The sequence below is a fragment of the Alosa sapidissima genome, chromosome 6, assembly GCF_018492685.1.
Source record: "Alosa sapidissima isolate fAloSap1 chromosome 6, fAloSap1.pri, whole genome shotgun sequence".
NCBI classification, from domain to species: Eukaryota; Metazoa; Chordata; class Actinopteri; order Clupeiformes; family Clupeidae; genus Alosa; species Alosa sapidissima.
In genome coordinates this window covers 26933151-26947251 of record NC_055962.1, presented here as the reverse complement: position 1 = coordinate 26947251, position 14101 = coordinate 26933151, and the positions used below count along the sequence as shown (strand labels likewise).

General features: G+C 44.6%; 1 protein-coding gene across 1 annotated transcript; it reads left to right on the top strand.

Annotated features, from left to right (window-relative positions):
• The first annotated feature begins 7498 nt into the window (after positions 1-7498).
• LOC121711966 (terminal nucleotidyltransferase 5A-like) lies at positions 7499-13359 on the top strand. The gene is made up of 3 exons (XM_042095865.1): positions 7499-7603; positions 7745-8794; positions 9660-13359. Exons 2-3 carry the CDS (start codon positions 8366-8368, stop codon positions 10443-10445), a joined length of 1215 nt encoding a protein of 404 aa, XP_041951799.1. The 5' UTR covers positions 7499-7603; positions 7745-8365; the 3' UTR covers positions 10446-13359.
• Positions 13360-14101: the final 742 nt, after the last annotated feature.

Sequence of the window (14101 nt, the reverse complement as noted above, 5' to 3'; positions counted from 1 at the left end):
ATAAGAACTTGCCTGGACATGCCAATATTGACAGCTAAAACAATAATTTAGAAGTTCCAACCAACTGGAAATGTGACCCATCTTGTCTGGACAAGGACCTGTGTGTATCTTGCCCCTACTCACACTGAGGAGAATGGGAGAGTCAACAAAATCCACAAGGATCACTCTCACAGTTACGGAAAAAAACTATCATCTCAGACTGACCAAGCCTCCAAACATTCTTGAGAAGTGATGTCCATGATGCCAGATTGGTACCAGATTGCATGCACCAAACCAAGTTTGTTTTTGTCATATGATTACAAATGTAAATGGCTGAAGAGGCTAAATGCTTTTGGGACTTTGCCTGGAATCGTGTTATATGGTCAGATAAATGAAAATGCTTCATGGCAGCAAATACTCATGGTGGGTTTGGCATACATAGAAGAGTGACTATCCTGAAAAGAATGCTATGCCTACTGATAAAATGTTTGAGGGTCTGTGATGTTGTGAGGCTAATTTTAAAGGTCCTGGGGACATCATAGGGTGCATGGTATCATGAATTCCATAAATACCTTTTAAATCAAAATGTCTGTCTCTTCTATGGCGCTAAATGTGGGTTATGATTGGATCATACAGCAGGTCAAGAAACCAAAACATATGTCCACACTAAATGGTTTACTGAAGACTTCATGAAGCTTCTGCCATGGCCATCTCGGTCTCCTGATCTGAACTCCATCGCATATGGCATGGACAGCCAGTGGGGTAAACTCCATCACATATGGCATGGACCATGGACAACCAGTGGGGTGAACTCCATCGCATACGGCATGGACCATGGACAACCAGTGGGGTTGACTAAAGAGTGGATAGCACAAGAGTGGACCACGGGATGGCCGATCTGGAGAGATTCTGTGAAGAGAAATGCTGTCAAATCATTTGGTAGTCTCCAACTTTATGAGATGTCGTAGGAAAAGACCAAGAGCTGTTTTATTGGTAGTGAGGCTTTACAAAGTATTTACAACATAGGGGTGCCAATCATTGTGGAACATGTGTTTTTATTTAGAATATTTCATTCTTTATAAGGTATTGTTTTTTGTTTCTCAGAATTAATTTGCCTCTCTTTAAGGTTAGATATTTCCCTATTGTTGTGTGTGTGTAGACATGCTTCCATGTGTGTGTGTGTGTGTGTGTTCCAGTGTGTGCCTGCATATGTGTGTGTGTGTGTGTGTGTGTGTGTGTTAGTTTGTCGGTGTGAAAACTGTGCATGCAAGCAAATTTGTGTTTGAAATAAAGGCACGCCATGTTTCCCCTCCTCATTTTCCTCCTCTCCACACAGAAAGGTTTGTCTCCTAACTCTGTCTCCTAACTCTGAGCTCCAGTGCAGAAAGGTTTGTCTCCTAACTCTGTCTCCTAACTCTGAGCTCCAGTGCAGAAAGGCTTGTCTCCTAACTCTGTCGCTCCAGTGCAGGCTTAAGAAACTCAGCCAGACCCTTCATCCAGATCTGGCTGCCGCTGCCTCACACTGCTGATTGCCAGGCCATAAGGACTCAGTGTGATTTACATGTACACAAGCAAGAAACTCATACTGATTTGTTGTGAGGTCTAGTCTAACCAGTAATCCCTCTCTCTCTCTCTCTCTCTCTCTCTCTCTATATATATATGTGTATATATATATATATATCCATTTTATATACTTATATACTTTATATACTACTTTTATTTACTCCCCACAATCCCCCACAGGCTGGATGTCTCCTGGTTAGATTTGGTTCTGTGGTGTTGCCAAGGTCAGGAAGCGGAGCAACATGCATGACTAACGCAGGCAGAAGTCTCCCCTCAAAATCATTAGGAAAGCCTCAGCAAGTCAGCAATGCCTGCTTTGGATTACTGCTTTGGATTGTGTGTGTGTGTGTGTGTGTGTGTGTGTGTGTGTGTGTGTGTGTGTGTGTGTGTGAGTGTTTGGAAAAAGAAAAGAACATTGCATAGTTATTCCACCATCACAAATGAGCGGTACAAAGCACTGGTACTGGAACTGTTCCTATTACCACCATACCTATTACCACCAGACACCCACACATTCTGGTTTGAGATCAGTTTTCACCAGGTCTGTAATATTTAGTTACAGTTTTTCTCAGTCACTTTGGTGCTTTTTGCAGATCAGAATGAAAATTTTCATAACTATTAGTTCAACCTCCACAACATTTAGTCATTTGTGTACATCATAGTAGCAAATTCTCCTTCCTCTGAACAAATTGAAAATGCTTTTGGACATGTATCAGTTGCTTTCATACAATTCTCTGCTGTTTTTTAACATTATCATTTGCTTATATCATGTCAGTCAAAATGAACTATACTTATGAATGCTGAATAGTCGTTCCCTATAAAACTAATAGTCTTCATTTCATTGCTTGAGTCATTACATACAAAACTAGTTATCAAATTCTGTCACAATGCTGTAGAATTGCAAAGAGCATACAGTAAAAATGTACGTATTCAGTGTCTTGTACTCACTTACTCCCCTAACTACAGCAATGTGTAACTTTACTGTAGTTTTCAAATGGCTGTACAAGTAGTGTATAGTGCTGTCTTGAGCATGTTCAGGTAGTGTCACCTTTTTTTCTGCCCTTTTTTTGCACTGGAAAACACTGAGAGAACTGTCATAATGAAAACATGACAAAGCCATTTGACTATCTTGTTCATAAACGATGGTGTCAAGACTTCTCATTTTGATGACACTGACAGTTTCATTGACATGAATACGTGCTTTTGAGGAATGGATTATCCATTTTGAGCAAGTGACGTGCTTTTGCAGGTCATCCACTAGGTTTTGCAGTTTGCACTAATTGTTTTGAGAAATTCACTAACTGCTGTGCAAATGTTAATAGTGATGTGAGAAAAGCACCAAAGCGACTGAGAAAAACTGTAGTATGACAGACTCGCATATTATGGGTAGCTGTGGCCCACTGGTTAGCACTCTGGACTTGTAACCGGAGGGTTGCCGGTTCGAGCTCCGACCAGTGGGCCGCGGCTGAAGTGCCCTTGAGCAAGGCACCTAACCCCTCACTGCTCCCCGAGCGCCGCCGTTGTAGCAGGCAGCTCACTGCGCCGGGATTAGTGTGTGCTTCTGTTCACTGTGTGCTGTTTGTGTTTCACTAATTCACCGAAAATGCAGAGACCAAGTTTCCCTCACGGGATCAAAAAGTATATATACATACAGTATATTTCAATTTAATATTGAAAACATGTAGCCTAGGTAGCAACAATACCAACACAATACAACTTTTATCATTACAACAGCAGAAACAAATACAAAAATAATATTAAAATGTAACAAAAAAACAAAAATGTAATTTAACCCAAAAAGAAATAATCAGACTTTTTTGTATGTTATCTCTATTCATACAAGTGAAATTATACTGTTTACACCATGCAAAGCCCAAGGAACAATTTGGTTACTGTCACTACTCATTTGGATACATGGATACATTTACCCACAGAGCTTTCAGATTAATGTGACATGTTTCTTTGATTCTAGTGTGTGGGTTACATGGAGTGCTGCTTGAGAAAACACAGACTTCTTTCCCAGTTCTGAACTCATGACAAGGTCAAATCCAGCACAAGAGTGTGTCTCCACTCCAGATTTAAAACTCGCTATCCCTATCTAGTGGATATTAGCCAGAACTACAACTGACTACAACTGTGCAGTATTTTTTCATGAAAATATACTATATATGATCAGGTTCTATTAATTCAGGAACAAAAATTTATATATCTAGGTGTAAATGTGTGTTTACAATGTAAAATAGTGTAAAATACAGTGTAAAATAATGTGCACACACACACACACACACACACACACACACACACAAACTCACACCAAGCAAATGGACCTAAGGTGAAATTTCACCAGAAGATGGCAACAGTGTGCATGCTGGGCACAGGTTCAGGTTTCAGCTACATAACATTACAGTAAAATGCTGTAATTAACATAACATTACAGTAATATGCTGTATGGAGATCTCTCTCTCTCTCTCACTCCACAGAGAGTGGGTGTTTTGGTGTTTTTGCCCGTGTGTGCGTGTGCGTGTATATGTGTGTTTATCAGCATGTGTAGCTCTGTGTGCTTGTGTGAGCAGGAAGTTTTGTGGTTTATATGCGTTTACTGAGCAAAGCTAAGATGTTAGTCTAAGACAACAAAATAGGTGGGGCACGAACAAAGACAAGTCTCTCTGCTCATGTGTATGACAGCATGTACTGTAGCTATAACTTGGACTTATGACTGTGTGTGCACCTGCGCCTGTGTTTCTTTAAATCTGCATGTAGCCAAGTGCATAACTGTATACGTTTGTTTCTCTCTCTCTCTCTCTCCCTCTCTCTCTTGCTGTCTCCCTCCTTCTCTGTTTCACATTAATCTTATAATGTACTTCTGGGGACAACCTTTCAGTATCTGATTCAGAGCAAGGCTAAACTTACTTAGCCTTTGATACTTCAGGGAACTTCTCTCTCTCTCTCTCTCCCTCTCACTGTTCACACATAGACAGAGAGAGAGATAACACACAAACGGATACACACACTCAGCTTCCACTTCTCAAATAGTCAAATGTGTTGCCAGAACATGCTGAAGAAAAAGTGCAAAGGAACTTATAGATAGGTAGTAAAACCTACAGTAGTATATATATGCAGTCTCTCTCTCTCTCCTCTCTCTCCTCTCTCTCTCTCTCTCTCTCTCTCTCCAGTCCCTCTCTCTGTTTCTGTGAAGTTTGAAGCCCAGTGACGTGCGAAGCCAAGCGTTGGCAGATGAGGGATCAGTGGTGTTCATTAACCCACAGTTAGTAGGGTGAGCCTAAAGTGGCCGTGAGGCTGATCCCTGGCCTGCTCGGCGCACCGCTCTGAGGCGCTCTGGGCCACTCTGTAGGGTGGTGCGTCACTCTTCGGCTGCTGAGGGTGGTTTTACCAGCTGAGCTCTCGTCGAGAGACGAGCCCATAGCACACAACGTCACAGGATTGGCCCCGAGCTGGTCTGAGCTGATCTCTAGTGTGCAAACATACACACGTACATATACACACACATACGCACACACACACACACACACACACACATACACACATATTATGCATACTGGTGCAAAACAGACACAAATGCAACAGACTCACACGCAACAGACTCACATGCAAACACACATGCACAGCCAAAAAATGCAATGTGAACCAAAAACACATGCACATACAAACCCATGCATACACAGAGAGAGTATACGTGTATATATAGAGAGAAACACAGGCACACACACTTCCAAGCTATAAACTTGGCCGAATCTGCATGCAAGTATAAGGAAACTGTACATTCTGTGGGACATCAAAACAGATTCATTGCGTCATTGCGTACCATTGCTGAGCAGCAATAGCACATTCCCCATGAGCATGTCTGATAGTTTGTCAGATAAGGATACACATCAACCACAGTGTGGTTAGACAAAGTCGCAAACATGATAGCGGGTGAAGCTCGTTTTGGAGTCCACAACACAACCACTGAAAGCATCTCATCTGACTCATATGGAACCACAGCAAGCTCTTTGAAACTGGAGGGTTGGTGGAACAGATATATTTCCAATAATCCACAACATGCAAAAAAAAATAAAAGATGAAAGATAAACCATTAGCAATTAATAACCATTTGATAAAACAGGGAGACATGCAAAAGGTAACTCTTTCAATTGATAAATGTGTATTGTATGCTATCAAATTAGTTGAAGCCATTGGATTATCAAGACTGTTTTTGTAACATGGGAAACACATGAAAGCAAGACTGGGGAAGCCAAGGCCTTCCCTCCCCACCATGCTATTGCCCTGCTGAACATAGTGCGTGTATGTGTGTGTGTGTGTGTGTGTGTGTGACCATGCTATGGCCCTGCTGGACAGAGTGCATGAGAGGGCAGAAAACAGACGTCTGGTATTGTGGTCAAATTAGCTGCAACCAAATGTGCATAAAAAGCTCCCATACAAAAGGAACATTGCTTTTGAGAGAGAGACCTATCAGACCTATAATCAGACCTATAATTCCATGCCGAGGGGTCAGCAGCTTTCGGCCACGTCTGTGTTCTCTCTGGCTGTTGAAGGGCAGTTGAAGGTGGGTGGGTGTGTATGGGGGGGGGGGGGGGGGTGACCTAAGATATGAGACATCTTCCCATAAGCCTCTGCTATGGTCATGTATGACTCCTATTGCATTATGGGTAAGGATGAGTCTACACATAAGTCAGACAGGAACTGAACTCTGACCCTCATCACTTAAACCATTAACTGTTCTTTTCACAAGTAACTTTAAAATGGACTCAGGGGGTCTTATGTCAAAACTGACCTCTATGAGAAGTGTAGACAGGCTATTTCCTGTTCACATTCTTATTGAAAAAATAAATAGAATAACACCAAATTGTGTGTTTGTGTGTGTGTGTGTGTGTGTGTGTGTGTGTGTGTGTGTGCGCGCGCGTAAATTTGCATGCACCTGTGATCTTGCGTAGATGCTTATCTGTATATTTCTTTGTGTGTGTGTGTGTGTGTGTGTGTGTGTGTGTGTGTGTGTCTGTGTTAGTTAGGGGGGTAATCTACACTAATCCCTCATTATTGGCTGCCACTTTCAGTGACGCAGGTACTCGTGGCCGGCTCACACTGATGGATCTTGGGTGACATTTCCCCTGACCTGACACCGCCGACAAACATCACTCGCAACACACTGACATATAACACACACATGCTTGCACACACATACATATATTACATACATACATAAACATTTACAGACATGTACATAAACATGCATACACACACAGACCCAAAGACACATACACACAGCACACATATAAGCCCAGTCAGACTTATATTTGTGGCACAACATAGACTAGCACAGAAAGAGAGAGCGAGAGAGAGAGAGAGAGAGAGAGAGAGAGAGAGAGAGAGAGAGAGAGCAAGTTTACATTTGTATGTTTGGGATCACAGGAGAGATAAACTGAAAGACTAATTTCAGACGTTCACATAAAAAGCTTTTCTGGCTGAAGCCCTTCATGGGGCATTTGGACATTTGCTGGTGATGCTCCTCCTACTATTTGTTTTGACAGAAATGCAGAAGTGTATCAAACTTTAAGGGAGCGCACAGTAACCATCTGAAACGAATGTGGAAAACAAAATACATTCTGGTTTCAAACACCATCAAACTCTTGCTTCTATTTTTCATGCATTTTTTAGATATGCATAATATATACTTATTAATATATGCAATGCATTGCATGCAAACGTTTATTGAGGACATACAATAAGTTGTTGTCTAACGTGGCCAGGATGTTTCACTTTATCCAACACTGCGTGGTACGTAGCCAACTGCTGTGCTGTCTGTTTGCTCGGTAACCTGGCTACTAAAGTGGAAAGTAGATTAGGGGAGGGTTCATGGGTCGGAAATTTCGTCCGATCAGCGTCATTGACTGGCTAAAGGATCTGTCAATCAATTCCACTCTGCGCTGCGCATTCGTGAGTCTGTCTTTGCGCATCACAAGCTTGCAAGCATCTCTGAAACTGAGCCGTGATGGAAGGCGCAGTCGACACAAAAAGGGAATAAAAAGATGTAACGTCAAGTAAAGTAAGTAAATGTACTCTTCGGAACATTGCGTGGGAAAGTTACTGTCTAAGGTGAACTTTATAACGGAAGGATCTAATCTCTTAACAAAACACAAGAGACAGCTCATGTTTAATATTGCATCGTTGTCATGTTTTCTTTCAGGTTATTCCAGATGCCATGATGTAACATATTTTAACGGTGCATGCAGAGGTGTTTCGCGACTTTTCAACGGTACTCATCCTAATTATCTGCTACTGCCCCTGAGCCTTATGGGGTCACGGACGGAACCGATTGTCCACGGCACGCGCGCAGTCGTCGGACTGTGATCCTCACGGGCGGCGAGAGGCCCGTGAGACGCGTGAAAAGCAAAAAAAAAATAAAAGTTTGGCCGTGGAGAGGAAAAGCAAACAGACAAGAGTTAAAGGGACAGGAAATACACTGGTCGACGCGCACACTTGCTAACGCGCACACAGCTGGAGAGGTCGATCGACAGAGCGCGCAGCGAAAGACTGGCGAGGATACAAATGCACGCCGGCACAACTTACTCCAGGCCACCTGGATGAAAATGACTAGGCCAGATATGTAATCGTGTTTTTTTTCACACATAGGAAAATCGTTATCGTTAAACAAAAGTGGGTTCCTCATCTCCGCCAAGACCTAATGTGTCCACGTCGGCGCACTCCATCACTTTGTATTGTCCTTACTAGATAGTGAGGGTGAGGTCTACTTTTAGTTTACACGTTTACGCACTTCTTTGCACACATCTACCTCAAAAAACCCAAGATGGAGGAAAACAGCGACTCAGCACGAAGCGAGTGCAACTCCCCGGACGGGGAGAACAGCCACCTCAGCGTGCTGAATTGGGAGCAAGTGCAGCGGCTCGATACCATCCTGACAGAGTCCATCCCCATCCACGGCCGGTGGAACTTCCCGACGCTCGAGATGAAACCGAGGGACATAGTCAAAGCCGTCCGCAGCCGCATGGAAGAACGCAAGATCCCCGTCCAAGAAGTGCGGCTGAACGGTTCGGCCGCTAGCCACGTACTGCATGAGGACAGCGGCTTGGGTTACAAGGACCTCGACCTCATCTTCTGCGCGAATCTCAAAGAGGAAGCAGAATTTCAGACCGTGAAGAATATTGTTTTGGATTGTCTACTGGACTTTTTACCCGAGGGTGTAAACAAGGACAAGATAACACCCGTTACCTTGAAGGTGAGACAGATGTTTGTTGCAATTGCTGCACAATATTTTCCTCACATTGTTATTCCAGAACCTTGCAGCATTTTCAGTTTAGTGACATTGTGCGTGTTTTATTAACGTGCGTGCATTTAAAGAAGAAAGTAAAAGAAGAAAGTGAGTCAGGTCGTGACTGGCTGAAAAAAGGAGAAATAGCCTACAAACCAGTGGTTTCTACTACAAAAGAGGATTGTTGTAATCCGATTTCAAACGGATCTCATTAGCTGCAAGAGGCCGCCCGCCTAGATATCATGGCCTCCCGAAAATAACTGGCGCTCTATTGCCCCATACGATTTAATTACGATTAAACAAATTACACAACACACAGAATTTAAAGACATTATCGAGATCAGTGTTACACTCTTAAAACGAATGTGTTATCCCTATCTGGACACAGAGATGTGTTAAAAACAAAGCACTCGTTTTAAGAGTGTAAATTTACCCAGAGCTTTGCTCAAAGTTTTAGTTTTAAATAGTTTTAAAAGCTACTACACGTAGTTGTGCACACTCTCCTCTCTGTCATTCTCAACTGAATTCTCAATGACTTGCACATTTTGACTCATGTTGCAATAAATTACTGTTCTTATTTAAAATCCTCAACTGAGCAGCATGACCTTTTAAATAAGAGCAGTCATTTATTGTCAAAGTGTGAATTCTTTGTTGTCAAAAGGGTCTCCTCTTCTGTCCTCCGGGCAAAGCAGATGATCTACGTATCTATCTGTCTATCTATCTGTCTGTCTGTCTGCCTGCCTGCCTGCCTGTCTGTCTGCTTGCCTGTATCTATCTAACATTTTTGTTCCACACATCTTGATCTCCTTCCCCCCCCCCTTCTGTCTCTCAGGAGGCCTATGTGCAGAAGATGGTGAAAGTGTGCACGGACTCGGACCGCTGGAGCTTGATCTCGCTGTCCAACAACCGGGGCAAGAACGTGGAGCTCAAGTTTGTGAGCTCGCTGCGGCGGCAGTTCGAGTTCAGCGTGGACTCCTTCCAGATCCGCCTGGACTCCCTGCTGCTGTTCTACGAGTGCTCGGAGAACCCCATGGCGCAGACGTTCCACCCGACCATCGTGGGCGAGAGCGTGTACGGCCCGTTCGTCCAGGCGCTGGAGCACCTGCGGCGGCGGCTCATCTGCACGCGGCGGCCCGAGGAGATCCGTGGCGGCGGCCTGCTCAAGTACTGCCATCTGCTGGCGCGGGGCTTCCGCGCGGCCTCGCCGGACGCCATGCGCAGCCTGGAGCGCTACATGTGCTCGCGCTTCTTCATCGACTTCCCGGACGTGGGCGAGCAGCGGCGCAAGCTGGAGTCCTACCTGCAGAGCCACTTCGTGGGCCGCGAGGAGGGCAAGTACCAGTACCTGAGCACGCTGCACGAGGTGGTCGGCCAGAGCACCGTGTGCCTCATGGGCCACGAGCGACGGCAGGCGCTGGAGCTGATCGCCGCGCTGGCCGTGCGGGCGCTCGCCGAGCAGAACGCGCTGCCCAGCGCCTCCAATGTCACCTGCTACTACCAGCCGGCGCCCTACGTGGCCGACGCCAACTTCAGCAACTACTACGTGGCGCAGGTGCAGACGGTCTATGTGGCGCACTACCCGCCGCCACACGCCACACACTGGCTGCCCTGCAACTGAGAAAGGGGGGGATGCACGGTGTGTGTGTGTGTGTGTGTGTGTGTGTGTGTGTGCATAAGTCCAAGTGTGTATGTGTGCTAGCATGTGTGCGTTAGCGTGTGTGGGTTTGACTTCCATAGATAGCGAGAGCATCAAGAGAGAAAGAGAGAGAGAGCAGTCAGACAGACAGACAGACAGAGAGGAGCACAAGTTGTTGACTTTGCAGTCACTATTTGACTAAATGGGAATGCGTTGGAGAGATGCATAGATAAAACAAGCTGAGAGCAAGATACTGGGTGCTCTCTCTCTCTCTCTCTCTCTCATTCTCTCTCTCTTTCAAGACTGAGGAGAAGTGTAAAACTAGTGTTTTATTAGTAATGACAGCTTGTGTTCTTGGACTTGCTCACATGCACTCTTGGTAGTGCAAATGCACACACGCACACACACACACGCACGCACGCACACACACACACACACACACACACACACACACACACACACACACACACACACTGCTGTGCTGCATTGCTGCACTGGGAGTTCAGAAAGAGGAAGCAGATTAATTTGCAAAAATGCAGTCGAGCATTTTTCTTTTTATTTCTCCTGTGTGCATCCTGGGAGAAAGGAGAAGTGGGACTTGTCCAAGAATGCATCCAATCGAATTACTACAAAGAGGGGAAAAAAGGACAATCTCGACAGCGATTGCAAAACCAAAGAGACATTGACAGCAATGATGTGAGTGTGTCATTAGGCCTGCAAGTGCCTTACTATGCCTAGAAAAAGGCTACGCAAACAACAATGCAATGCAGAGTTCTTTTTGAAAACAAACAAACCTACTTCTAAAGTGTTGTGTGTGAGAGTGAGTGTAAATAGACACAGAGATGAACAGAGAAGAGAGAGAGAGAGAGAATGCCGTGGTGTTGGGCTTGTTGCGAATCTGAGACAGAGAGAGAGAGAAAGAGAGAGAGAGAGAGAGAGAGAGAGAGAGAGAATGCAGGCAGAGAATGTCTGGCTTGTGGCAATCCTATTTTACCCAGAGTTCTTAGTGTCAAGGGATAAGTGCATAATTCGGACAGGAAGTAGAGAGCCGGTTATGGGCTCCTGCCACACACGTCTTGAGGACAAAAGGTCACAAGAAGCCAAGCTGACTTGGAGAAAAGTTGGTCAGGGGAGAGGTGTGTGGTATTTGGGCATGGGCCGGGATGACCGTGTGTGATAGGTCTAATCTAGCATATCTGGAAGAGAGAGAGAGAGAGAGAGAGAGAGATAGAGAGAGAGAGAGAATCAAACAATGAGGGAGAAAGAGAGGGTCGAGGGAAGGAAGGCCAAGACTCAGAGGACAGGACTGAGGAGGCGTTACTTAGACCTAAGCACACACACACACACACACACACACACACATGCTTAGACACACACACACAGGGCAGGAGGGTCTAGAGTGGGTTCATAGCAGGGAGGATCCATGAAACTTTAGTAGGCCCCAGACAGACACAGACACACACACACACACACACACAAATTAGAAGGTTCAAGGATGGAGGGTGGGTGTGAGGCCAAGGAGGATAAGAAAAACACAGAGGACTTTGAAGATCCAAGCTTCACTAGAACCCAGAGGCTAATCGGTGGCCCTCGGATAAACAATGAGCCCCCTCGGCTCTCCTGAAAATAGCTGACTCCAGATCAGTGGGAGACCCAGCGCTTGCTCGCTGCAGCGTGTTGTGTCGTGTCGTGTGTGTGTGTGTGTCGTACACAGCTGTCTCAGCAGGTCTGAGACCAGTGAGAGCCCCTCTAACCCCGCTTGTCCTCTAGGCTACAGCTTAGCCAGGATTACCGTGTTGGAGGAGACACTGTCATACCTGAAGGAGAAGCAGAACGAGGGAGCTCAAAGAAGGAAGGAGGGAGGGAGGGAGGGGAGAGGAATGAAAGTGAGAACTAGAGAAGAGATGGTGAGGAACACAAGGCTAATCAGACCCTCCATAGTGGTAGTTCATTCAAGGACATAGCAGTTAGCGCAGACGCTAGCTAGCTTCTCTCTCTCTCTCTGCTTTGCCTCAGGAGGTTCTAGAAGGGATATGTTAACATTTTCTCACAATCTCTCACTCTCAGCAAGACCCTGCTCGTTTCGTACACACAATCTGACCCTGGGTTCATATCCTGTCATAGGAAGTTGAGTGGGAAATGCAGACAGACATGGCCATCTCTTCTCTTCTCTTCTCGGCTCATCTCTTCCCTGCTCTGTTCGTAAAGCACATGAGATTGTACCGGTACCTGCACACCCATTGACTGATATGCACTCTAATATGCATACTGGACATACACTTACCAATGTTCACACCAGCTTTGTTTTTTTTTTTTATTCATTAATATTGTCATATTTCATTAACAGTGTCCTCTACAATACTCTTGACTAATCACACACATTCATTCACACAGACACACACACATAGAGACACACAGTACACACACACACACACACACACACACGCATACAGTACACACACACACACACACACACACACATATATACATAACCCCACACACACACACACAATTTTCTGTTGGAAACCTATCGGTCATATCACTTATTTTTCTATCAATCAATAACTTTATTTTTGTATACCTTCATTTCAGTGTTGAGTCAGTGGTGTAACGTGTCATAGAATTTCTGTTCGTTTGGCCGTGTGTGTGTGTTGCGAGTGACTAAGAGAGTTTTCCATGGAGATGACAAAGACCTTTTCATGGTCTCACAATCTTTCTGTCTATGCCAGGTATCGGGGTTTTTTTTGGGGGGTTCTGATTAAACTTTTGCTCTGTTTGTTTTTGAATATGGTCCGACGTTTATTCCTGTTGCTTATGAGGACATAAGCAGTTTGTCCTGCAAAGTGTCATGTACTTCAACAAATGAAACAACTTGTGTGAAAAATAAAACAAACCAAAGGCCAACTCTCTGGGTATTTGTTTGAGCGTCTGAAGCTTACGTTTACAGATAGACAGATAGAATTTACATGCACAAAGTACTTTTTAAAAATGTATTAAACGTGTACAAAAGTGAATGCCATAGTTAAGATGCAGACTTGCCTTCACACGTACACAGACACACAGATACACCCACACACACATACTCACACAGACACAAGTACTTCACTCTGAGTGAATTAAGTACCAAATGACCTAGTTTTCTCTTGATTTAAATACACCACATTGCAAAGCCATATGTGATCTAATTATTTCCCTCATCCTTCTTTCAATTCAGAATCTGGAGTAGGTCGCCCTGTGTGTGTGTCTATATATGGATGGCATAACAAGGACATTAACCTGTCTGGTAAAAGCTGATTACCCTCCTGGGGATAGATGTATAACGCTGAGAAGAGGTTGATGCTTCCCAGATTGCTACTGTTACATGTAAACACACACACACACACACACACATACAGACCCAGATTTACGTCTTATGCAGGGTGTTCCCAATTCTAAAAATGCAGAGAGGAAGTGGCTGATTGAGAGAGAATGCAGGAAACAAAAGGAGATGGAAAGCATTTAATCTAATCATAAGATTCTAATGGAATACTCTCTCTCTCACACACACACACACACACACGCACACACACACACACACGCCTAATGGAGGAGTAGACATGGAGAGATAGGGGGCCTGGCTGGGTGTGGCAGAGGTGTTA